The sequence below is a fragment of the Geotrypetes seraphini genome, chromosome 15 (genome assembly GCF_902459505.1).
Source record: "Geotrypetes seraphini chromosome 15, aGeoSer1.1, whole genome shotgun sequence".
NCBI lineage: Eukaryota > Metazoa > Chordata > Amphibia > Gymnophiona > Dermophiidae > Geotrypetes > Geotrypetes seraphini.
In genome coordinates, this window is record NC_047098.1 from 68,802,888 (window position 1) to 68,830,347 (window position 27,460).

General features: G+C 41.3%; 1 protein-coding gene across 6 annotated transcripts in view; it reads right to left on the reverse strand.

The window, feature by feature from the left end:
• The window catches only part of HIP1 (huntingtin interacting protein 1), a 180,735-nt gene that overhangs the window by 21,847 nt on the left and 131,428 nt on the right, over positions 1–27,460 (reverse strand). For all 6 annotated transcript variants that reach the window (XM_033921606.1, XM_033921605.1, XM_033921610.1 and 3 more), the window contains 8 exons: positions 25,655–25,762; positions 21,220–21,356; positions 16,409–16,519; positions 15,257–15,315; positions 9,382–9,475; positions 9,138–9,238; positions 6,117–6,222; positions 3,102–3,225 (listed from right to left, as the gene is read on the reverse strand). In XM_033921606.1, coding sequence (XP_033777497.1) covers positions 3,102–3,225; positions 6,117–6,222; positions 9,138–9,238; positions 9,382–9,475; positions 15,257–15,315; positions 16,409–16,519; positions 21,220–21,356; positions 25,655–25,762 — 840 coding nt within the window. The remainder of the gene's footprint in view (positions 1–3,101; positions 3,226–6,116; positions 6,223–9,137; positions 9,239–9,381; positions 9,476–15,256; positions 15,316–16,408; positions 16,520–21,219; positions 21,357–25,654; positions 25,763–27,460) is intronic.

The following is a 27,460-nucleotide window of genomic DNA, read 5'->3' on the forward strand; positions in this document are numbered from 1 at the left end:
CAGTACTTGAGAGAGTCCAGAGAAGAGCAACTAAGCTAATAAAGGGTATGGGGGACCTCCCATATACTGACAGACTGAAAAAGCGACGACTTAGAGGAGACATGATAGAAACCTTCAAGATCATGAAGGGCATAGAAAAAGTGGATAGGGACAGATTTTTCAAACTATGGGGAATCACAAGCACAAGGGGACACTCAGAGAAATTGAAAGGGGAGATGTTTAGAACAAACGCCAGGAAATTCTTTTTCACCCAGAGGGTGGTAGATACATGGAACGCGCTACCGGAGGATGTGATAAGCAGAAGCACGCTACAGGGCTTCAAAGAAGGTCTGGACAGGTACCTGGAGGACAAAGGGATAGAGGGGTACAGATAAGAGTAGAGGTAAGGTTATAGGGATAGGATTAGAGGTAATTTATAAAATTAGTCAGAGACCACTGTTCAGGCAGTGGGATGGATGGGCCGCCGCGGGAGCGGACCACTGGGCGAGATGGACCTCTGGTCTGCCCCAGCGGAGGCAACTTCTTAAGTTCTTAAAAACAATAGGTAAGTTTTGGTGAAATACAATAATTACAAGAAAAGCAGACATAAAAAGGGAAGAACACGAGGAGGGGGAAGGAGAAGGTCCTCTTAGAAAGAGAGGCTGGACGTAGGGAGAGTGTAGAAAAAGTAGGAGTAGAAAGGAAGAGGTTATTACTCAAAAGCGTCTTTGAAAAGGAAACACTTTAGACCGCCTTTGAATTTATCTAAGTTTTTTTCAGCTCTCAGAGTATTTGATAGGGAATTCCAGATTGTGAGGGCTGTAACTGAGAAAGAGGTGGTTTGACAAGTAACGATAATTTTTAAGGAGGAGATAGAGATGTTGAGAAGTTGATCTCAGAGCTCTGGGAGGATCATAGGGGATGAGGATTCTATCAATGAAAGCAGGTTCGTTGGATTGTAGGGTTTTGAATGTGAGGATAGCTATTTTGTAGGTTATTCTATGGGGAATTGGAAGCCAATGGGCTTTTTTTAATAAAGGGTTGACATGGTTGTGTTTCTTGGAATTAGTTATGACTTTTATGGCAGTGTTTTGGATTAGTTGAAGGCGTCTGATATCTTTTTGACATAAACCTTTGTATAATGAGTTGCAATAGTCTATTTTTGTTATGATGAAAGAGTGGATAAGAATATTTAAAGATTGTTGGTCCAGAATGGTTGCCAGAGATCTTATCATTCGTAACTTGTAAAAACAGTATTTAACTACTGCAGAAATTTGTGGGCGATATGTTAACTTATTATTTATAATAATATCTAGGATTTTCGTTGTACTAACTAGTTCAATTGAAGTGTTGTTGATGGTTGTATTATATTTGGTTGATATTTACTGTACACTTGATGTAAGTTTAAAAATGAATAAAGAAATTATTAAAAAAAAAAAAAAAAAAGAAGTGTTGTTGATGGCCAAAGGAGCTATGAGTTGAATATTCTCTTTCCAGGTAAAAAGAATACAATTGGTTTTAGAAATACTGAGGGAAAGCATATTTTCATTTAACCATAGACTAATTCTATCTAGCTTTAAATTGATACAGCAAATTGGTTGTATAGACCTTGTTGCTATCCAAATTAAGACGACTGTAATGTGGTTTATTTAGGCTGTTCAAAATACCTACTACAAGGTTACAAGCTACAAAATACCCCATTCATTTGATCTGTTCCCTAAATAAATTTGAAAGAATGACACCATGGTATATCCAATTACACTGGTTACCTATCTGCTATAATAAAACCCTAGCATGCATGTGCACTTCAATCTCCATGTTCTGTGTCTCCGTGGCAGCGTGCCACGCATGCGCAGTGCCTGCCTCAGCTGATTTCCTTCCCCGATCTCCAATGCTGGCTGACTTCCTGCCTTCTGACTACGCTGCTACTGCCAGGATGCCTCTTCTTCTCACCCTCGGATCAGCAGCGGCAGCAGCTGTGGTTTCATCAAGCACCTGTGGGGCATTTGCTAGGCCGGCCCACTTCGATAATGCAGGGCGGGCTGGCCTAGCAAAAGCCCCGAGAATGCCCGGGCTAGCGGATGCTTGTCAGGGGAAGCAGGGAAGGGAGAAGGGATACTACTGGATAGGGGGGAGGTAAAAGGAAGGGAGAAAGGCTACTGCTGGACAGGGGGAGCAGGAAGCAAAGAAAGAAAGGCCTCAGCATCTCTTTGTGCTAAAAGTTTACACATCTATTCTAGCAACCGTTAATGTAACGGGCTTAAACAGTAGTAGAAGCCATAATTTATTATAAACTGTACTGTCTGATATTTAAAATTGTTCAGGGAATTGCACTGCATTATATATAAATAATGCTCTATCTTTTTGTACAAGGTTCTGAACTATGGAACATGCTACTATCCCACCTTAGACTTCAAACTTCCCTACCAAAATTCAAATCAGATCTTAAAACATCTCTCTTCTATAGATGCCTATAATTAATTTAATCATTTCAGGTTCCCTCTGGAACTCAAAACCCCTTGGCCTACCCTCTTATGCTAACCCCTTCTTTTCTAACCTATTTGTAGCTCCCCCCTTCCCTCACTATCTCATCCCATCTTCTCACATCCCTCCCTACAATTTTAGAATGTAAGCTGCTTAGACAATTATCTTTGATAAGCGGGATGCTAAGTCCCTAATAAACTTGGAAACTTGTATAGATTAATCAATTTTTTTAATTCTATTAAACGGTATGAGATACATGATCAATTGAAATTAGTATTTCCAACATGTAAGAGTATGAAATACAAGATAATTTTTTCTTTGTCATTTTATTATCAGGCAACAAAAATGTGGAATACATTACTAATATCTATTAAATAATTAGTAAATTATGATGTTTTAAGGATATCTATTAAGACAATCTCTTCTTAGTGGAGTCAAATGTTAAATTTTGTTTACCCAGGATCATTTTAGTATTGTTTTGATTTCAAGCTTGATGTGTTTTTGTATGTTCCAAGATTTGTGTGTCTGACTTCTTTATATGGAAGCTACCTTGAACTTAACATACAATAAGAAATGCAATCAGAGACCTCAAATAAGAGATGGAAAATGTAAAAGTCTATTAATGTCTGAGAACTCACCTCTCTCTTCAATCTGACACTTCCCTGATTTTGTGGAGGCCACGACACTGGCCGTGGCTTGGTTAACAGTGCGTGAGGCTTGCTGCAGCTTTGTTAGGTTAGCACTGTCCTTATCGGCTTTCACCTAGAGAGAAGAAGAAGGGAAGTCATTAGCAGAAACAAGGCCAAGAAAAGGAATGAAATTCAACATTTCTTTCAAATTATCTCTTCTGTCCACTGCAGCTGCTGTGTACTGCTGTCTTCATGAGAAAAGGGATGGGTACAGCAAGCATCAAGATCAGTAGAAAACAATATCAAATCCAATTTAAGTTGGCTAAATCGGCCTGTTTGGTTAGCCACAAAGAGGAAGACAATTTTCAGAATGTGTATACTTTAAGATGGGTTTGGAAGTGGGAGGAAGATGAAACTTTGAGTTAAGCTTGCTAAATTGAAAGTCAGTTTTGTTCTGGATCCAAAAAAAGGGGTCCTTCCTGATGAAGCTAGATGAGGTGTCGGCAATTTTTGAAATCACATCCATGTGATTTGCAGTTGAGAGGTCTTTTTTTGGTTAAACTTCCCTGTAAATACATTGTTAAATTGAATTCCATCAAAGTATGTATTCTCTGATCTCCTGCTTTAAGTTCACTATTGTGGGAGCTGGTCTGGAGGTTTTTTGCCAGTGAGGTGTTCGCCCGACCACCTTGGACCACCATTGTGGTGGTGGAAGGGTTCCTATCTGAGGCTTTTTCCTCCAGCAATTTGAAACTCCCCTAATTGGAACTATAGCAGCACTAATCATTCATGACATCCTGTTCATATTTCTAGTGAAAGTGTTTGCTTTAACATTATTGATTTTTCACTTTTCCGTGTGTTTTTTGCTATATATTCTCTGATCATTCAAACATCTTTTTATTTTCTACTGCAGCATTTTTTGGTAAGTGCCTACTGTTTACTCATTTAGCTCAGTGAATTTTTTAAGTTTGTTTTGAGTTCACGATCTGCCTTTTTGATGTTTTCAAAATTCTATGTTTGAATAGCAGGCTTTTGCACAGTTTGTTGAGAGATATTTTATTTTCTAGCATGATGACACAGCTGTTATTTCTACTGCTTTCATTTTAAAACTTGTTTTAAGTGTTAACTCACTCAAGACTTTTTCAGGTTTTGTTCATATGCACTGCACAGTGCACCCACGATATTAAGCATAACTTTTATGCATCCTTTTAGGCTCTATAATCTGTGCTTTGGCGCCATCTACTGGAATTGTCCGATTTTATTCTGTTTGATTTGGCTTCTATTTCTGTTTGGCAACCTGTGTTATATATTGTTTTATTTTAAACTAATCTTTAAGCCCGTTACTTTAACGGGTGCTAGAACATATGTGTGTGTGTCTGTCTTTATTTCTTTCTCTCTCTCTCCTTAGCCGCTTTATTTCTTTCTGCCTTTATTTTTCCTTGGCTGTCCTCTGTTCCTTTTTCTTCACCCCCCGTCCATCAGCATCTCTTTCCTTCTCCCCCTGTCCAGCAGTAGGCATCCCTTCCTTTTTTATCCCCCTTCCTCCTTCTTATCCCTATAATATTCTTACCTTGCTCTGTCCCTGATCAGAGGTTCCCGACAGCTGCCCAGTTGCCCCCTTTGGAAAAGTTCCCACTGCCGCATCCCGCACCCCTCCTGACGCGGCTCCCGCTGTCCTTTCTGTCTGTCTGTGTCCCTGGCCCCCTTTGCCTGTATGTCTTTCTGAGTATCTCCCTGCCCCTGTGTCTTTCTTCTTCCTCCCTCTGTCTGTCTGTCCAAAGCAGAATTCAATCCCCCTCCATTTCCCTCCCCCCACACCAGTTCCCTGTGCACCTGCCCCTGTGTCTTTCTTATTTTCTTTGTGTTTCCCTTCCTCTCTCTGTCTGTCCAAAGCAGCATTCCCTCCCCCTCCATTTCCCTCCCCCCCCCCACCAGTTCCCTGTGCAGCAGCATTAGCGTTTCCTCTACCCCCACCCCTTTTCCCTTCCCGCGGTCCGGACTACAAACGTAGTGATTCCAGCAGCACTTGCATCAGTCTCCACACCCTGCTTCGGGTCCTTCTACTGCCCTGATTTACTCTGGCACGTCCCTGATGACATCATCAGAGATGCGGCAGAGCAAATCAGGGCAGTAGAAGGGCCCGAAGCAGCGTGTGAAGACTGATGCACACGCTGCTGGAATCGCCATTCGGGCCCGCGGGAAGAGAAGGGGGTGGGTGTCAAAGAAGAAACGGAGATCGGCGGCGGCAGGAGGAACGGAGATCGGCGTCTGGCTGCGGTCCGGCTTGTGGAGAGCAGGGAGGCTGTGGGGAAGAGAAGGGGGTGGGTGGCAAAGGAGGAACAGAGATCGGCGGCGGCAGGAGGAACGGAGATCGTCGTCTGGCTGCGGTCGGGCTTGTGTAGAGCAGGGAGGCTGTGACGTATTAAGCGAGCAGGTGGTGACGTAAAACCCGCGCATGCGCACTCGTGTTTTCGCGACGGATCAGGGAACACGTTTTTTTAGTGCGCATGCACGGCCTATCATTTTATTATATTAGATATGTATTCTATATGTTTACTACATTATCTTTAATTATGTTTAAAAATATGCATGTCTTGAGTTTTTCTGCCATTATTGTGTTATATTAGAATCCTCTATTTCATCATGGTTATTTATTTATTTGTATGTTTTTTTATTATGATTCATTGATTTTTATCTCATTTAATTAATTTTTTTATGAATGGTTTTTATATAGATGTGAACACACATTCTTGCTGCTCTGTTTTATAGGCTTCAGCCATATACACCAGAGGAAGGCTGTTCCAGCTGAAACACAGACCGTGTTGAGGTCCAGGACTAAAAGGATTAATGGACTCTATTAGGCTTGCTATATATATGTTACATATGTTGTACTTTTAATAAACTGATTGTTCTCACTGTTGGTTGACTGTGTCCCTTCCCCACTTCTACTTTTGTCTACATTTTACACATGGGGCTGTTTTTTCCTTTTTTTTGTGGGATACGGTTATCGTTAATGGACCATACCTTGGAAGCAGCTACCAGCTGAGCAGTGCTAGCAGCAATTTCATGAGAACACACCATCAGCTCCTCGAACTTGCCTTTTCCTTGCACTACAAGATCTGCAGCATCCCTGTGAAAAGAAGGAAGAAGCAGCAGACAGAAAAGATGGAAATGCAAAGAGAGAGAAAGCAAGAGACAGAGATAAAGGGGAAGGGGCAGAGAGAAACAGAAAGAGGAGAAGGGAACAGAATTATTTGAGGAGAAAGGAAAATGAGAGGAAGGAGGGAGGGCGAGACAAGGGAAAACAAACAAACAAAAAAAGCCAGAAAGATAGAACAGAAGGTACAAGAGAGAAAGCAATAAGGGGAGGAAGAAAAGAACATTAGAAAAGGTGGTAGAGACATAAAGAGAAAGGAAAGCCATAAGGACAAGAGTAAGAAAACAAAGAAGGCAGAGAGCAATTAAAACAAGGGAAAAATGAAACAACAGGAAAGAGAAAAATACTATTTATTATCATACTACTACAATAAACATAAATTACTATTTTTGAAGAGGCAATGCTCGCTAAAAGACTTCAACATGAAAGCCAGGACCAGTGCTGGATCAAGTAGATGTTGCTCAAAGCCTTGGATGATAAATTGGGGAGGTTCTTTTCTACTGACGTAGCCAGTCTGGCTCCTAAGGTACACTCAGAGCAATATGTGTAAATTAAATGAAGTCTGATTCTCCAGACTCCCTCTATCTCTCCCACAGCCTTCATTGTCTCCCCGACTTTCTAATATCCCCACAACTCTCCTCCCTAATATACACTGTCCCCCAGCATCCTCTCCTCCCAGTAAGCTGCCACATTCAGTCTTCCTTCGGTTTGTTAATGGCTCCAACCTTCCCCAAGTCTTGCCACAAGCATTGTCTCTGGAGTAGCTGCCTTTTTTTTCTCCCAGCATCATATGGATTTCAGTGGGCTTGACCAATATGGTATTGAAATTTTTACCTGTTCATAGACTCACAAGAATAGAGTATCTTTATTAAAAACTTGATAAATCACCAAACTACGGCACAGCCAAATCTCAGCTACGTTCATTAACAAAGTTACATATATTATTCAGGAAAAGAACTCTAAACTAAACCTTAGGTTTGTATACCGCATCATCTCTACATTCGCAAAGCTCAACATGGTTAACAAGGGTTAGGGTAGAAAGGAACTCCAGTGAAGGGAAAAGACAAAATGAAGAGAAAATTTAGGACAGAGTAACCAGAGAGAGGAAGAGTTACATTTTTGAAAATAACAGGTTTTCAGATGTTTACAGAAGAGTTGGAGGGAGCTCAGATTCCTAAGAGGGAGGTAAGGTTGTTCCAGAGCTCAGTGATTCTGAAAGGGAGGGAGGAACCTAGTTTTCCTACAAGGGAAACGCCTTTTAGAGAGGGAAAGGAAAGTTTCAGTTTTTGAGTAGCTCTGGTGGAATTGGGGTTAGAGGAATTCCAAGAAAGAGGAATAAAAGGGGGGAGGATGCCGTGTAGGATCTTGAAAGTAAGGCAGGCACATTTGAAGTGGACTCTGGAGATTATTGGAAGCCAGTGGAGCTTGGACAAAAGTGGTGAGACGTGGTCGAATTTGCTTTTTGTGAAGATAAGCTTAGCAGCGGCATTTTGAATCCACTGGAGTCTTTGAAGGTTTTTCTTTGTTAGGCTTAGGTAGATAGAGTTGCAATAGTTCAGTCTGGAAAGGATGGTGGATTGGACAAGGACGGCAAAGTGTTTTTGATGGAAACAGGTTCTCACTTTTCCTTAGCATGTGAAGGCTGAAGAAACATTTTTTTATTAGGAAGTTGAGGTGATCGTTGAAGGAAAGTGTAGAGTCAATGATGACTCCCAGAATTTTACTTGAGTATTCAAGATGCAGGGTGTGGCCAGAGGACAAAGGGATGGAGGTGGGCAGTTGGTCCAATTTTGGGCCGAGCCAGAGAAGTTTTGTTTTGGATTCGTTCAGTTTCATCTGCACAGTGTGGGCCCAGGATTGAAGGTTCGATATACATGAGGATTTGTTCGCAGAGAGGTTGGTGAGATTCCGGTCGGTCTCGAGGAAGACAAAGATGTCATCTGCGTAAGTGTAAAGTGTTTCAAGTGGGGAGAGATGGAGGAGTTTAAGGGAGGACATCTAAATGTTGAAAAGGATAGGAGAAAGAGTTGAGCTTTGTGGGACTCCACATATCAGGTTCCAGGGGGAGGAAGAAGTGCTCTTCATGTTGACTGTGTAGGAGCGGGAGCGTAAGAACTTCGAGAACCAGTCAAGGACTGTGGAGTTAATGCCTGTCTCGGTGAGTTGGTAAATTAGTTTATCATGATGGATGACATCAAAAGCTGCAGAGAGGTCGAATTGAAGAAGGACGGCAAACTTGTTGCGAGAATGGAGAGGCATGAACAGCTAAAAAACTTAAAAACAATTTTAAGGTTAGGGAAAAACAAGTTGTACATGAACAATTGATGTCATGTAGAGCGAAACAGGAACGTCTAGTGCATGTTATCTTGAATAGGGGGCATGGCCTGGGCAGAGCTATGATGTCACTCCCTGTAATATCACCAAAGCAATGAAATTCAGGGTCAAGGTTATGAAAAAAGGGGGTTGAGTTTAGGATGGGTTATGCAAAAAAGGTGAGGTAGGGACGGGGCTTGGGCATGGCCATGTTGTCATATCCAGTGACATCATCAAAAGGGGTAAGAAGGGGCGGGAGTGGGTGTAGCTTGATGGATCATCACTTTTGATTGGCTGGCATGGCTGTGAAAAATTATTTTTGAGGAAAGCTATGTAACTACTTACATTGTATAACTCAAGCTCACCAACAGCAGCAGAAGCTACATCATACTTCTGGATGTATGTACTGAGGGAAGAGGGTTAGGGAATCACACGGGCTGACAATGGCTACTGGGTCTTGCAATAAAGAACACTGATATAAACTATAAACTGCTATATTGCCCTGATTTCTCGCTAAACAGCACCAAATAAAGCACTTCATTACATGCACGTATAAGTTCTGAAAGCAGACTTACACCATGACTGTTGCTCCCCAGCCCACAGCCTTGGAAGCAGAGATAAGGCCTTCCGTCCATCGGGAATTCTTAGCATAGAACTCTTTGGGTGAGGCAGCTCCCTGAAAAGAAGAAAAAAACAGAGTTGCAGAGGAAAACCTGCCTGGATTCAATCTCATTTACCAGGTCATTTTTCAAAATCTTAATGCCGCCAAAATTATCAAACTCCACCTAGAATCACTCAGTGCATTGCCATTTCCCTTACCCTTCCACTCTCCACAATCTCCCTCTGCAGGTCTTTGGATGCCAGGACCAGCATTTGAATTGCTTGCATGAGACTTGTGCAAGACCCCAAGATCCTACAAAGGCACAAACCATCATTCTTTTTAGCGAAAACCAAACATTTTTGCTTTTTGTCGTGTGGCACTAAAATGTATATTAATGGGTATTCAATCAAAACACACAAATTTGATACAATACCCCCCAAAACTTTTCATGAAAACACTATCCCACCCCCCACCCCTTTTCTACCGCAGCCCAGAGCACTAAATGCTCTGACGCTCACAGAATTCCTATGAGCATCGGAGCATTTTTAGTGCTCTGGGAACTGGTAGAAACCGTGGCTTAGTAAAAGAGGGCCTATGCATATTCTAGTGACCTTCAGAGACATCATCTTCAAGAAATCCCTGTAGGATCCCTCATATATTCTTCATAATTGTTTTGAACTTATATAGGGGAGGATTGTGAATTTACACTTTCCTGATAATGCCTCTGAAGACTCGTAGTGACTGCATGAAAAGTTTTTTTTAGGGGATATTGTATCAAGTTTATGTGTTCAGATTACATTATTTAGTTTTTAGAAAGCTTTTAAAAACAGTCTTATTCAAGAAATTTTTGAACTGATTGTTTTATGATTTTTTTTCAATATTGCCTCTTTAACCAGGTTTGTTTCCGGTCATCTGCTTTATTGTAATACACCAGGAACTCATATAAAATGCTTTGTAATGACACAAGTGTGGTCTCCAATCATTTTTAGGAGGAAAGGCACTGCAACTTCCATTTCATATGTACTTTTTACCACCCTCCCCCTATTCTCAGTGAATAGAGATGCTCCCAAGGATGGAGTTTGGTTTTACACATATATCTTCAGATTTTTTAAAGTATGCACATACATTTTCTCAAAAATGTGTGTGTGTTAAAAGTAGTTGGTGAATGTGTACTGGTACTTTTGGTGGGATAACCTTTAAAGAAAAAGTAAGCGCATATTTTCCTTTGAAAATTGGTGTAACTTACATGCAATCTGGCTGCATATACTGTATACGATGAATCCTCTATGGGATAATTTTTGAACTTTATACACAGGTACATAATGGGGGAAATTTTATTAAACATTTTTTCAGGTAAACCCTATTTTTCTTATATAAAATTATCCCAGAGGTTAAACATGTATTAAGTAGACATAAAGAACACTTGTGTCTACTTTTATGTGACTTGAGTGTAGGCGTTGTTTTTATAGGCATTTTTATAAAACACGTACTGAGCTGCTCAACAAGGATACCGCAAATCAGGAATTTGTACAAGTACAGTATATGCATTTCCAATCAAAAATATTTATTCAATATTTATCAAAAACTAATTCATTACAAATGCAGCCTTTTAATAAAATTCCTATAATAATATTGTTGTACAAAGGAGAAGTCTCACAGAGTATTTCAAATCATGTAACTCTCTGTCCAAAGCTCTCAACTTATTCTGGCTTTTCATCTTTTTATATACTATTAAATGACTGTGTGATGTCATTTCTCAAACTTCAGACAATTGGTCAAAAACTCTTCCATTCTATATCAGGCATGCCTTACAGTTTACTCCATATGAGACAATTAAGATTACTTTATCATTTAAATAACAGCAGTTTCTTGCTAAACATATTAAAACTTAAATGTGTTGATTATAAAGCAATAACCCAGTAAAATATAAGGGGTCACAATATAATATACTCTGGAATTCAACATCAAAATTAGCCCTGCATTCTCTAGCAGGGCATACAGGGCCCCTTGCAGAAACCAGCAGTTATTTCTGTATAGCAAAGGCAAGAGGCTATTTGTACACACCCTTTTACAAAACACATATTCTTTATAACACAACCCTTTTTAAATGTAGCTCAAAATATTTCTAAACACATGCACATACAAGCAGTCATGCTGGGGCCCCAAAGCATGCACACTTCACCCAATATGATTCTATATAATTATTATAAGAAATATTAAACAAGGCTTTTAACTCTAAAATCTTACTATGTAAAAATAAAACATTATAATAGCAAAGAGGAAACAACAGAGAGCAAAGACAGAATGACTAGGCTCAACCAACATTTCCAGGAAATAAAGGGAGGGGATAAGAAGTCTTCTGGATGAAAGGCAAAGTTTTAAGTTTCTCTGTAGATTTTAGTTAAATTTTTAATTCAACTTTTATTATCTGTATTCTATTAATGGTCCAGCAAAGACTCACATATTTTTTTCTTTTTCTACCCTCATTACTCATTCAGTTTTCTGGTCATGTGCTTGCTACATATAAAAATGTTTATATTTCTTTTATGTTTGCTCTCTGCACTCTCTCCAGGCTTTAGAAAGGTTTGCTATTTTCTGCTATTTCAGCCACAGTGCCACGTCTTCAGTACTTACATGTTTACTGGCTCCTCAGCAGCTGTAAATCTCTGCAGGTGAATATATCCATAAGAGTTTTATGAGGCATTTCATAGTAAATGAAAGAGAGGGGATATTTTGGCCGTTGTCCTGGGAAAGATGGGAGGGAAGAAGTGGATATTATTTTAATGTTAATTTTCAGATCCAATCTGAGCAGAGAGGGAGAGAATATACTGGTGGGGATAAAATGGAATTAGGACAGTAATGTAGGCCTACTGAAATACAAAGGATAAGGAAAGGAGGTCAGGTAGAGAGGATTTACTGAAAGAGAAGGGATTGCAAAGAGGACTGATGAAAAATGGACATATGACAAACGATTAGAACAGGTTCTCTTAATGCAAAAGGACTAAATATCCCAGCAGAGGCACTGATAATTAAAGAAGCAACTGAGATCAAATAGGACATTTTGTTGGTGTAGGAGACCCATCTACAAATGAGGAATGCAGAGCTCCTTAGATATAAGAATTATCACAGTGTTACTGGTTAATTTACAGAACGTGGCTCACAGAGAGTGAAAATGGCAATACTGATGGGGGGAACAACAAAATATTATATAGATGGTACCTAATCCCCAGAAAGGCTAAAGAAAATATATCCAGGGTGCACAGAAACTGTGAGGCACAAGGTTCCTTTTGCCATATTTGATGTGAATGCCTAAAGATACAAGACTTTTGGAAGGAAGCTAAACGAGAGATGCAAAGGATAATCAGTAATCGATCCAACTTGTCCTAAAGTTATTTTTATAGGACTGATTAATGAAGTGACCTAGGAAAGTGAAGCTCACAGCAGCAGTCAGATGCGAGGTTGTCCATGGAAAATGCTAGAGGTACCAAATAGAGCAGCCTGGATCGACTAAGGGATCATGGTACGTCCTATAATGAGAAATTTAAACTATTTGAAACCACTTAGCCATCCTTTATAGAATATCAAACAAGAGGAATAACTTGATAGTGCACAGAGGTGATAGTAGAAGTTAAGAGGGTCAAGTTGGGAGATTATCAGATTGAAGAGAAAATAGTATTCAAGATAGGAGGGAAAGGGGAGATAGATCAGGGGTTCTCAACTCAGTCCTCAGGAAACACTTAGCCAGTCAGGTTTTCAGGATATCCACAATGAATAATAATAATAAATTTGCATCCCCTACTACCATGGTATGCAAATTTATCTCATGCTTATTCATTGTGGGTATCCTGAAAACCTGATTGGCTAGGTGTGTCACGAGGACTGGATTGAGAACCCCCGAGACAGGGAAGGGGGATTGAGATGTTGGTTTAGTTTCCTGAAAGGGGTTTGTTTCTAAGTCTAATATGTTACGGACAAGCGAGTACAAATAGCTTTGGTTTAACAAAATCTCTATGTACTAAGGGATGCACTGTCCTAGCATGTGCTTAAAAGATTTTAAAAAATATGAATGACTGGTGATGTCATACAGTGGAGGGAGAATTCTGCATGTTTCATAAATAAGGAAAAAAGAACATAGAACAGTGCCTTTCTGAATGGACCAAGTTCATGTATTTTTGAGTACTTGGGTGAAGTAAAATCCCCTTCAAGCAGGAGTAACTGTGACAGAGCCAGAACCATTGCTGGACACTAATTCAACTGCACGAACACACACTCAGAGCATCTCAAGTAACTCAAATGAAGTATGCTCTCCCTCTGTTTCCTACAGCCCAGTCCCCCCAACCTCTTCCTCTCCATCCACCCAACACCCATACCTTCTCCTCACCAACACCCTCTCATCCCAGCTTTCCTCCCGCCTCCACCACCACCACCACCACCACCACTGTTTTTCAAGCAGGCTCCTCCACCAGCCTGTTATTCCCCTTCTTACCTTCTCTGGAGTCTTGTTGCAGTGTTACCAGCTATTCTCCTCTTTTCAGGCAGCATCTCTCAGGGAGTTTGAGTCATATAGTGCCTGAACTCCTGCACTGTCCTGGCAAAAGATTACTGGAGATCAGGCACCACACCACTCAAACTCACACAGCTCCAGGGTAGAGAATGACACAGGAACAAATTTGTCCCCATAGGAACTCAATTTCCCCATCCTGTCCCCATTCCTGTAAGCTCTGTCTTAACTGCACAAGCATTGAACACTTATGATTTTAAACTGTTTGAGGCTTGTGCAGATGAAGACGGAGCTTGCAGGAATGGGACAGGGACAGGAAAAGAACTCACGGGGATGGAACAGGAAAATGAGTTCCCATGGGGATGTGGAAAAATTTGTCCCTGTGTCATTCTATACTCCAGGGTGCCAGAAGTAAACCAAACAGCAGTGCCAGTAGCAACTCTCAAACAAAGTACGCAGGGCGTGGGGAAAGCTTGTCAGAGAGCCACCCCTGTTCCTGAGCTTTCAGTGAAGATACTTGTCTTTGTCCCATCTTTCCAGAATTAATGAGGGTCCACTCCATGCGATTAGAGCACCAGCACAAACTCGGTACTTACTCTCTGACCACATACTCAGAGGCTCCCATGCTAAGAAGAATTCTCAGCTTTTCTAAATTCAGGCTGTGCGATTCACCCCACCCCACATGAGTGGAAGAGGAATAGTGAAGAAAAGAATAAAGTGTCAAGGTCAGGAGACAACTATTACCAGCTCTTTACAAATAAACATTTACGAATCTCTAGCTGCAACAAGAAAGCCTATAAAGATCTCTCTTTATTTATATATATTTTTATATGCCCATGGATTATCCGTAGCAGCCAAAGGCTGGATTCATATGTCACTTAAGAAATGCTTCACAAGTGAGGATTTTACGAATATCAGCACAGAAATTACTTGTGAACCAGAAGCTCTGATGTAAATTTTTAACATGCTTGAAAACTGATAAATGCCCATAAAATTCTACAGGGTTCAATGCATAAGTTATAACAGATGAATATTACTGGTTATCTACACCCCACCCTTGGGTCCACCTATATATGCCCAAAATTAATCTTTATATATGCAATTTTTGTAAGTACTTATGTAGCCAGCACCAGCTGGCGATTTCAAAAGAGCTTCTGAATGTCACTTCTGTAGCTAATTGCCAAAAAAGTATTGACAGAGTTGCAGGACCAAGGAGGCTGTATAAGAGTACCTCAGCTTCAGTGTTCCCTCTAAACTGAGCGTGAGTCCTTCATCCACCATCCTGCCAGTGGGGGTGCTGTTTCACTATCACATTTTCCATAGTGAGAGACAGGCAAGCTCTGCTAGACTCCAGGGAACCTGTCTATTCTTTGGGATTAGAAACACAATATTGAAGCACTGCCCACTGCTGGTAGCAATGCAGTTGGAGGACTCTTGCTCAGCTTAGAGAAACTGCATTCATGTCTCAATGAAAACCAAACCTGTATGAGAAATTGTACAATAATTGAGTCAAACAATGGAAGAAATCCCATGAACCAGTCAGAGCATGGATAGTTTTTCCAGTTTAACAGGTGAAAAGTGTGGATACTGACCTTTCGTTCACTTCTAGTTTGACCCCAGTATCACCAGCACGAGATTTGCTGAGCATTTCCTGTTCATGAGTAAAAGAAATGAGAAAAGAGAGGGCATGAGAGAAAAAAAAGAAACAGAAGGAAAATGGGGAAAGAGAACAAGTGACGGTAGCTACAGGAACCATAACTCAATTCTGTTCTTCACCCTTCCTTCCCTCCTTAAATCCCAAAGAATATACAAAAACTAGTCAGCCATGTGGCCAGTGCTGGGGATATACTCTGAGGCAGCTGCATAGTTAACACCAGAAAGCAATGGTCAGTGGCGTATAAGGGGGGGTGGACTGCCCAGGCGCTGTCTTGGTGGGGGCACCGGCACTTCTCCATCCTGCTACACGCATGCCTTCCCTTCCCCAAAGTACCTCTAACTCTTTGCTAATGTGAGTAGCATATTCAACCTGACGCTTGCACCAGCCTCAGCTCTCTCTCTGAAGTCACTTCCTGGTCATGGGACCGGGAAGTGACATCAGAGGGAGAACTGAGTCTAGAATTGGCAGCAGGTTGGAGATGCTGTTCATGCCAGCGAAGATAAAGAGGGGGGGAAGAGGCCCCACCGTCAGATCTGTGAGTTTATAATGACAACGCATGCTTATTCTCTTAGCTCTCCTTCTGTGTGGTATAGGTTTAGTCTTTCAGGAGTTGAAATTCTGCCAACGGTACTTAGTGGTTTGCTGAGCCATATCTAGGCTCTAGCACTGAAATTAGAAACTGACTATAGTTTAGCTGGCTCTGGGTTTATGGAGCCAGCTAAACTATAGCTGGTTAAATGCAATGTTCAACACTTAACAGGCTTTGGCAAACTGGTTATGTGATTCTGTTTTTGTACTTTTCTTGGTCAGCTAAATGCTGAATATTAGCAGTTAACTGACCAAGTGCTGACTCCTACCCCCCCTCCCCCCCGAACACCCCTAAAGTGGCCAGTTTTAAGTTAGGTGCTAACCAGACATTTTCAGCAGCACTAACTGATTCAATGAAAATGAGCAGTTAGCCCTGAACAAGCAATCTAACCAGCCAGGAGCCATTAAATTGCTTTCAATATCAACCCTCAGTGTTAAATATGCAATATTCATTTTCTGCTCGCTCTCTCCCTCACCCCTTAACGTTCTTCTAAATTACCTCTATCCTCATGGCAGCAGTTTCTATTGCTGCAGAGGTTGCTGCCATCTCCTTGTCCACCAGTTCTCCCAGCTCGTCCTGTCTGATATCCAAACCTTTGGGTCGCAGTTCCTGTTATAAGGACAGAGCAGTGAAGGTGCTTAATACCTCTGTTCAGTTGCTTTAAATTAATCTTTTTATTAATGGGTTGATTTTTAAAGGCATTTATTGGGGTCATAGAGGCTCACTATGAAGAGAGAGTGTTTTCAGTAATTATTATAAACATAAGAGTTGCCATTCTGGGAAAGACCGAAGGTCATCAAGTCCAGTATCCTGTTTCCAAAAGTGGCCAACCCAGGTCCCAAAGACCTGGCAGAAACCCAAAGAGTAGCAACATTCCAGAGCTGAGATTGTGATGTCATAATGCCTCATTCCATCAATGCCTAAGAGCCAACCTCAGCAGTGATGTCACAATGGCTTGATTGTACTATACTTAGCTCACACAAGAACATAAGAATTGCTATACTGGGACAGACTGAAGGTCCATGAAGCCTGGTATCCTGTTTCCAACAGTTCCCAAGTACCTAGCTAGATCCCCAAAAAGCAAACTGATTTTATGCTACTTATCCTAGGAATAAAGAGTGGATTTTCCCAAGTCTATCTTAAGAATGGCTTATAGGCTTTTGTTTTAGGAAATGATCCAAACCTTTTTCAAACCTGCTAAGCTAACTGCTTTCACTACATTCTCTGGCAACAAATTCTAGCATGTAATTAAATACCGAGTGAAGAAATATTTTCTCCGGTCTGATTTAAATGTACTACTTAGTAGTTTCATTGCATGCTTCCTAGTTCTAGTATTTTTGAAAAGAGTATACAAGCAAGACATGTCTACCCTTGGACAGGATGCAAACGTACTGGGCTATAATTTTTATAGGAAGGTCAGAGATGGGCAAAAAGGCAGAGGAGTAGCTCATGAAACGCAGGGGGCCTGTGGAAAAAAAGAAGCAATACAGATGGCTTTCTTTTTTTTTTTTTTTTATTTCTTTATTCATTTTTGCATATTACAACAAGTGTATCAGAATAATTCATATGACCTTATAAATACACACTTGATTTTCCTACATGTAACACTTTAAGTACAACATATCATTCTTATATTCATATTTGATAATAATTTAAATATTATGTAATACATTTAATATGTTTAACAATTGTAAATAAAATAGAAAACCCCCCAATCCCTCCCTAACTGTTTCAGAAAATACAGATGGCTTTCAAAAGAGAAGATGGCATATCTATTTATGTGGGTGTTGTCTGCAGACATCTGACTCAGTCACAGCAAATTGATAAAGATCTGGTTGCAGATATCCAAAAGTTGGGAAAGAAAGGGGAGGTGCTTTTGTTAGGCAATTTCAACTTGCTGGATGTGGACTGGAAAGTTCTGTCTGCAGAATTGGAAAGAATCAGTGAGATCATAGATGCCTTTTAAGGGGCTATGCTCAGACAAATGGTAATGGAACTCATGAGGGAAAAAGCAATACTGGATTTGGTGCTTAGAAATGGTGAACGTGTCTCTAATGTCCGAGCGGGTGCCCACTTGGCAAGTAGCAATCATTAAACTTGATATAACAGCTAAAGTGGAGGGCGGACACACAAAACTCCAAGTCCTGGTTTTCAAACATTTGGATTTTAGTAGCATGGGAGAGTACCTGAAAAAAGAGCTTATAGGATAGAAGGACATAAAAGAAGTGGAAAAACAGTAATGCAAGCTGAAAGGAACAATACTGATCTTTATGTGAGGAAAATAGATATGAACAAGGAAACCAACATGGTTCTCCAAACTAGTGGTGGAGAAAAAAAAGGCAAGAGTTGGCATTCGTGAAATAGAAAAAACTCAAGAAAACAAGTACAGAAAGGAATACTGGATGAAAGCACAAGCAGAAGAGCAAATGGCTAGAAATATAAAAAAAGGGAGACAAAAATTTTCTGGTATATTAGTGAAAGGAGGAAGACAAAAAATGGAATTGCGTGACTGAAAGAGTGATGAGGAAAAAGCAAACGTGCTAAATAAATACTTCTGTATTCATGGAAGAAAATCCTGGAGATTAGAATGGAGTGAATACCGTGCCATTCAAGGAAGAAAGTGTTTAGGAACAACTTGAAAATTTGAAGGTAGACAAAGCCACAGGACCAGACGGGATCCATCCCAGGATATTGAGGGAGCTCAGAGAGGGAGATGGGAGTGGTTCTGTAGGATTGAAGAGTGGATGTGTTCCCTCTTCACAAAAGTGGTCACAGAGATGAAGCGGGAAACTATAGGCCGGAAAGCCTCACTTCAGTTCCTGAAAAAATAATGGAAGTGCTGCTGAAGGAAAGGATAGTGAATTTCCTAGAATTTAATGGGTTACAAGATCTGAGGCAACATGGCTTTACTAAAAGTAAATCGTGCCAAACGAACCTGATTGAATTCTTTGATTGGGCGACCAGAGAACTGGATCAAGGACATGCACTAGATGTAATTTACTTAGATTTCAGCTACTTGTACTGAAGTTATGACCCAAAGTGGTGAACTGGATTAGAAACTGGTTGACAGACAGATGCCAGAGAGTGGCAGTTAATAAAATTTGCTTGGAGGAAGGAAAGATGAGTAGTGGAGTAGTGGTGCTGGGGCCGATTCTGTTCAATATGTTTGATAGTGACTTTGCTGAAGGATTAGAAGGTAAGATTTGCCTTTTTGTTGATGATACCAAGAGTGAAAAACATGAAAAAGAACTGCAAAAGTTAGAAGAATGGTCTAATGTCTGGCACTTCTCCTTTGGGGCTATCCAGTTGTCTACCTTCCTGGGAGAGCTGGGTTGCCGCTTCCACTGCCGATATTCCTCCCTCAAGTTGGGGTGGAGGCTGCCTCTGTATCGGGCTCAGAGAAGCCCAATCCGAACTGAGGGTTGCCGATGTATTCGGCAATCCTCTCGAGGTCTAGGGCATCCCCTGAGACTGACGCGCTACTCCAGCGTCCAGGGTTATCGGGATGAGTCTCGAGCCTCCAGCCTGCCCGGAGGTCCCGGCTGAGAGAATCCTCCTCTTGCCCATTGATGCAAGCTAGGCAAACAGGCTCCCGAATAACGAGAGCTCACTTGCCAAGGGAATTACAAAGTCAAAAATCAAAGCTGGGTAAGGGAGTACCGACAGTGAGGCGCGGAGCTGCGCTTCACACTCCTGTCTGAAATGCCATCTTGGATCTATGCTGTAGCCTTTGTTCATGGTAACTGGAAGAAGTATAGAAATTTCTATGCCAAAGTATTAATGCCCAGAGGTCATTTTTCTTCCACACGAGCTAAAGGCAGCAGGTAGGGGGAGGGCCTCCTCAAGATAGCTCTTTAAAAGATGTATGTATAATAGTTTCTCAAACTGAAGGCTTATTATAAGATACTTTCTCAATTATGTGTATTTACTTCAGAATTTGCTAGTATGATTAAAGATATAAAAGGTAAATCTATAACGGTACTGTGCATGCAAAGTGTGCCTAAGTGCACAGATAAGGTGGGGGACGTGACCTTTGGATCCTTCTGATTGGGCCCCCCCATCAGTTGGGGGCCTGGGACTTTTTCACAGTTGGTCTATCTTCTGCCTCCCTTGGGCCACCCCGAGAACTTCAGCAGCAAACGCAAAAGATGCCCTGCCATCTTGACTCTCTGCCCCCACCTCCCCCAGCAGTAGAAACAGGTGCAAAAAGGGAATTTTAATAAATTTAAAGAAATTTGGGGGACCATTAACAAAATATTGCAATGAATAGACATCAGTTTATATTATATTTACAATATTAAGATAGAAGGGTTGGGAGGGGGAATTAAAATTTATTAAAAGATTAGATTATTAGGAAAGTTTATTGATGTGTTATATTGATTGAATGCTTGATTGAATGGGAGGGAGGGATGGGATAAAATCTTCATCTATGAATATCATAAATGATAAATTTCAAGAGATGTATTTATTGATAAATGTTTATTATATATATTTGCTATAAGATGAAAAATGAATAAAGAATTTATATAAAAAAAGAAACAGGTGCCCAGGGAGGTGAGGAGGGAGAGCAGGAAGTGATGCTGTGGGGAGGTGGGTCAAAGAGGCACACTGTATTGAAACAAGTAAGGGCCCATGTGGTATATCAAGCTGTGGGAAATAAATAGCTACTGTTGAAGCTCTGAGGGAGGTAAAGGACAGCCCGGATACTCACAGTTGGCTCTCCCAAAAGTCCAGTGCCTAAGTGTATAGGTGCCTGACCAGCAGTGTCCAAATGGCACTTAAAAGTCCTGCTTTGGAAAAGCTGCCAATTTTGCACACAAGTGCTATAGAGTGCATCTGCAAGATGGTGTTCAGTTAGGCAGGACATGGACATGTCTCCAATTTGTGTGCATAAATTATCGACTACTTTAAGTTACACATGATGCAGGTGCGTCCATCCATGCCTGTCATTGATCTGGCGTAAATGGTTATACCTTAGATTAGACACCTCAATGTGGGCAGGAACAGCGCTAAAAATCTCACAGTGCTCAAAACCAGACTGGCCAAAAAGTCCCTACCCTGGAATCTAATCTAATCTAGTCTTCAGTTTATATACCGGGTCATCTCCCGCTGGAGCTCGACTCAGTTTACAAGTGGTCAAAAACCAAAGACACATGAAAGTAAAATAGAGATTAGTTAGATGTATCATAAAAGTAGATATTGCAATGGGCAACTTGGCATCTTTGCATTTCTGAGAGGATTACTTGTCACCCTACCCTGTTTCACATTAACAGCAGCATTTTTCTAGATGGAAAGTTCTAGAATCTTACCTCTCCGATGGCTGCCATTCTACTAAGACAGTCACGAAGGGCTGTAAGCTCTAACGTTACAAGTGATGCCTCTGTCTTCAAGAAGGAGAGGCAGGAGAGTGCTTCAGCCCCACACTGCTTACAGGTCTCAAACAACACTACGGACCAAAGAAGCACAAAGTTAAAAACGTATCAGCTTGAGAAATACAAGCACCAACATTCTGGACCCAGACAACTGCAACAATCACGGTGAAAGTTGTCTGAAAAAGGGGTTAGATGGTAATTCTGGCTGCACACCAAATTGAGTGAGGTGTGCCTAGCCTGATAAGAATATGTGCTGAATATGCACTTCTTAGAGGGGAAGGGATATTTCAAGGCTGGAGCTTGGATAGTGTGGCTGTTTACAGTTTGCAGAGGCCAGCACAGCTGTGCACTGTATCCTGAGGGATAACATTGGAAGAATATGCTCAGAGCAGGCTCAAGGGACTGAGGCACCCTGAGACAACTTTTGCATTTGCCCCACAATCGGGTATCTTTATAACAATTTTTTAAAGATATGGGGGCCATTGGTTAAATATTGCAATGAATAGGCATCATTTTCTTCTGATAGTATACATATATATAAGGGGGGATGGGGGGAATAAATTGATTTAATAATGAATTTATAATAATTCTATTGTGTGTTTAATGGTAATAATGGTGGTGGGTTAGGGGAGGGAAATTAATTAATTTCTATATTTATGATATTATTGAAAGAATTTCAAGTGTTGTATGAATGTATTTTATGTTGTTCTTATGTGTACTTGTAAGTTTAAAAATGCTGACGATAGCTAGGAAAGGGGAAGTATTACCGATAGGTGATTTTAATATTCCATGACATTGATTGGACTGTCCCCCTGCTGTGGGGTCGTCTAGAAGCAAGGAGATTTTGGATTTGCTACAGGAAGAACTGTTCTGGCAATTATTTATTAAAAAAATTTCTATACCACCTAAACCTAGGCGGTTTCTAAAAAAACAAACACAATATAAAGACAATACATCCTACAACTAACATCTGCACTTCTGTCAAACTGATAAATGCATCAACAAATAACTGTGTCTTAATAGTCTTTTAAAGCTGGTACATTCTGCACAAAACGTAATTGACCTGGCAAGGTATTCCACAGTTTCACCCCAGCTATTGATAACATAAAGGCTCTAATATCTGCATAGTGTGCTTTTAACTCATTATCCACTGCCAACCCACATGGGATAGAACTATTCTGGACTTAGTGCTTACAAACGGGGAACATGTTTCTGAGGTTACGGTGGATAATCACAGAATGATAGGTGATCACAGAATGATGAGGTTCAATATTAAAAAGTGGGACCAGAGGACTTACTAAAATTTGAAGGCTCTAAACTTCAAAAGAGCTAACTTTGTCAAGATGAGGGAATAACTCAAGGAGAAGTTAGTTGGATGGGAACAGCTGAATGAAATAGAAAAGCAGGAGCTATGCTAAAGGTGACATAAAGGTAGCAGGAAAAGAAGGCCACTTTGGTTCTCAAATGTAGTAGCTGAAAAAGTGAGAGGAAAAGGCTAGTCTTCATAAAAGGAAGACAGACAAAAATATGTGGAAAAGCTACAAGAAGCAGGAAAAGCTGTCAGAAAAGAAAATATGCAAGTGGAAGATAGCCAATGTGGTAACATTGGGGGACAAAACATTTTTTAGATATGTAATTGATAGGAAGAAGTGTCAAAATAGCATAGTGAGGCTTAAGGGTGAAGGGGACAAATATGCAGAAACTAATAAGGATAAAGATAAACTGCTTAACAATTATTTCTGTTCTGTGTTCAAGGATGAAAGACTGGGGGTAGGACCACAGAAAACAAATGCAAATTGGAATGGGTGTGTAGTAGATCCAGAAAGATTTTCAGAAGACTGTGTTTGTGAGGAACTAGCTAAATCAAAAATAGACAAAGCAATGGGACCTGACGGGATACTCAAGAGAGATTCTGGTGGCTCTGCTGTCTCATCTTTTTAATGCTTCCTTAGAGTCTGTGGTCCCAGAAAACTGGAGAAGGGCAGATGGTGTCCCTCTGCACAAGAGCGGAAGTGAGAAGGAGGTTGGAAATTACAGACCAGTTAGTCTGACCTCGTTAGTGAGTAAACTAATGGAAACGCTTAAGTGGAGGATAGTGAGATTTCTAGAATTGAATGGACTGCAAGACCCAATGCAGCATGGTTTTACGAGAGGCAAATCTTAGACCAATCTGATTTCTTTGACTGGGTGACCAAGCAGTTGGATATGGGAGGGTCGCTAGATGTAGTGAACTTGGACTTTAGCAAAGCTTTCAATACATAGGCAATTGATAAATAAACTGAGTTTATGCACTTTGGACCCTAAAGTGACAAACCAGATTAAAAGCTGGTTAAGTGGAAGGAGACAAAGGGGAGCGGTAAATGGTGTATGCTCGGAGGAAAAGGATGTTAATGGAGGGCCAGCTCTATTTAACATCTTTGTGAGTGATATTGCAGAAGAACTTTGATGTGGGATCTGGAAAACTGTGGAAGAATGGTCTGGTAATTGGCAACTACAATTTAATGCTAAAAAAATGCCCTTGGGCTGTGAAAATCCAGGTGAACAGTCAAGTATAGGAGGCGAAGAACTTCTGTGCACGGAAGAAGAGCGGGACTTGGGGGTGATTGTGTCTGATGATCTCAGGGTGGCAAAACGAGTAGAAAAGCCAGGAAGATGCTTGGGTGCATAAGGAGAGGAATGGCCGGTAGGTAAAGGGAGATGATAATACCATTGTATAAGTCTCTAGTGAGGCCCCATTAGGAATACTGTGTGCAATTCTGGAGACCGCAACTTCAAAAGGATGGAGTCAGTCCATAGGGCTGCTATAAAACTGGTTAGTGGTCTTTCTCATAAATCATATGAGGACAGACTTAGAGAACTTATTATGTATAGTCTGGAAGAAAGACGAGAGAAGGGATATCATAGAGACATTTAAATATCTCTGTGGCATTAATGTACAGGGGGTGAGTCTTTTTCAAATGAAGGAAAACTCCAGAAGGAGAGGTCATAGGATGAAGTTAAGGGGTGACAGACTCAGGAGTAATGAAAGAAAATACTTCTTTACAGAAAGAGTGGTATACTCTCGAGGAGCGTAGGGAGAGGGGAGACATGATTGAGACATTTAAGTACATCACGGGACGGGTCGAGGTGGAAGATGATATCTTTCTTCTCAAAGGACCCTCAAACACAAGAGGACATCCGCTCAAACTCAGGGGAGGGAAGTTTCGTGGAGACGTCAGGAAGTACTTCTTCACGGAACGAGTGATAGAGCATTGGAACAAGCTTCCAGTACAGGTGATCGAGGCCCGCAGTATCCCAGACTTCAAGAATAAATGGGATACCTATGTGGGATCACTGCGGGAGTCATACCAATAAATAGGGTCGCTAGGATATAGACTTAATAGAGCAGGTCAGTAGAGTTAAGGGGGCCAGTAGACTTAAAAGGGGGTCAATGGTATGGGCAGACTTGATGGGCTGTAGCCCTTATCTGCCGTCATCTTTCTATGTTTCTAGTCTCATAAGAACATAAGAATTGCCGCTGGTGGTCAGACCACGGCGGCCCCTAGGTCAAAGACCAGTGCCCTAACTGAGACTAGCCCTACCTGCGTATGTTCTGATTCAGCAGGAACTTGTCTAACTTTGTCTTGAATCCCTGGAGGGTGTTTTCCCCTATGACAGACTCCGGAAGAGCATTCCAGTTTTCTACCACTCTCTAGGTGAAGAACTTCCTTATGTTTGTACGGAGTCTATCCCCTTTTAACTTCAGAGAGTGGTGGAGGTGATGGAGATGAAGACTATATCTAAATTCAAGATAGCGGGAACAAGCATGTGGGATCTCTTAGGGAGAAGAGATAGTGAATGCGTGGAGGGGCAAACTGGATAGGCCATTCAACCTTTATTTGCCGTCAAGTTTCTAGGTTTCTCGTGAAATTGCAAGTAGTTATTGCCCTAGGTTCTTTTTATTTATATTACAGTATATACTTACTAAAATATTGATACTCCCTGAGGCACTGGGCCTCCCCCAATCTGAACCTATTACTCCCTGTGACACTAGCACCCTCCTCCCCAAACCTTTAATTCCTTGAGACACTGATATCCTCTGATTCTTTCACTCCCTGGGACACAGACCTCTCCTCTTGAGCCTGTCATTCCCTGAGACACTAGCACCCTCCCTCCTTCAAATTATTCCTTGAGCACCCAACCCCCTCTGATTTCTATACCTCCCAACAGTGTTTACTGTCATGCCTTGAAACAATGATCCCCGAGTCTCAAAACCTTTTGACCCTTTTCTTTCCATGAGACAGTAACTCGTCATTTCTCGAGTCACAAATGCCCCCTGATGTGCTGAATGACTGGCAGTGATAATATTTCAGAAATGAAAAGGTATACATACGGTCTGCTGACTCCATAGGGGCTGTGTGTGAGGTGGCACTGCCCTGAAGGATGGCATCTCCCAACAGGTGGGCAAAGAGGGTAACAGCACGAAAGAGTCCACCGATATCTTAGAGAATTAAGGGAGGAAGAGATGACAAATTCAGAAATTTTTATATTAACAATAGACTTACAACTTCAAAGGCAGAGTCAGTGTACACATATGGACATATCACCCCTTAATTATACTAACTATCGAGGTCATTCTACAAGGGTTAGGTGACATTTACCTACAAAATCCATAGCATGTTTAGATTTCAAAGGTAGCCTCAATAATAGTTATGCTCAAAACACCTTATACAATCCAATGGGAATTCTGATTCCACTTTCTCAAAACGAGTCAGTGGTGTTGGAATTCTTCATCATTCCCAATAAATGGAAAGTACTCAATATGTTTTTTGGAGATATATATTTTTTTTTAGAGATTTTTATCTATTTTCTTATTTATTTTATAACATCAATATAACTTATTGTAGCTGAAATAGCTTATATATAGAAAAAGGTTTAAAAGTGCATCACTTAACTTAATCCTTATCGGTTCCCCTTCCCGACGCATTTCGGAATTCTTTTTCAAGGTCGGGGGAATAAGAGATAAGGTTAATCCTCAACCATACATTTGCTGCCGCTGGCTATCAAAGAAGATAGCTGGACGGAGGCTGAGAATTATAGACCAGTGAGTCTCACATCGATAGTGAGTAAACTTATGGAAACACTAATCAAACGCCAATTGGATACGATCCTGAACGAGAAGAATCTACGAGATCCCCATCAACATGGTTTTACAAAGGGTAGGTCCTGCCAATCAAATCTGATCAGCTTCTTTGACTGGGTAACAAGAAAGCTGGATATAGGGGATTCCCTGGACGTCGTGTACTTGGACTTCAGCAAAGCATTTGATAGCGTCCCATACCGCAGGTTATTGAGCAAGATGAATTCGATGGGACTGGGTGAAACATTATCCGCATGGGCTTAGAGGTAGACTTCAGAGGGTAGTGGTAAACGGTACCTTCTCCGATACGACGGAAGTGATCAGTGGAGTGCCGCAGGGCTCGGTCTTGGGCCCGATCCTATTTAACATCTTCTGAGGGGCTTCGAGGTAAAATTACATTATTCGCCGATGATGCCAAACTATGCAACATGGTAGGCAACCGCACAACAAATGAAAGCACAGTGCCCAACAAAAGCTCAATGCCCGACAGTATGACGCAGGACCTACTCCTGCTGGAGCATTGGTCAAAGACTTGGCAACTAAGTTTCAATGCCAAAAAATGCAAGGTCATGCACCTTTGCGGCAAAAATCCATGCAGGACTTATATCCTAAATGGTGAGATCCTAGCAAGGACTGTAGCAGAACGTGACTTGGGGGAGATTAGCGAAGACATGAAGACTGCCAATCAAGTTGAGAAAGCTTCATCCAGGGTTAGACAAATCATGGGCTGTATCCGTAGACGTTTCGTCAGCCGTAAGCCCGAGGTCATAATGCCATTGAACAGATCCATGGTGAGACCCCATCTGGAATACTGTGTACAATTCTGGAGGCTGCATTATCTAAAAGATGTGCGGAGAGTTGAGTCGGTTCAGCAAATGGCCACCAAGATGGTCTCAGGACTCAAGGATCTCCCGTATGAGGAACGACTGGGTAAGTTGCAGCTGTACTCACTCGAGGAACGCAGAGAGAGGGGAGACATGATCGAGACGTTCAAATATGTCACAGGCCGTATCGAGGTGGAAGAGGATCTCTTTTTCCTTAAAGGACCCACGGCAACAA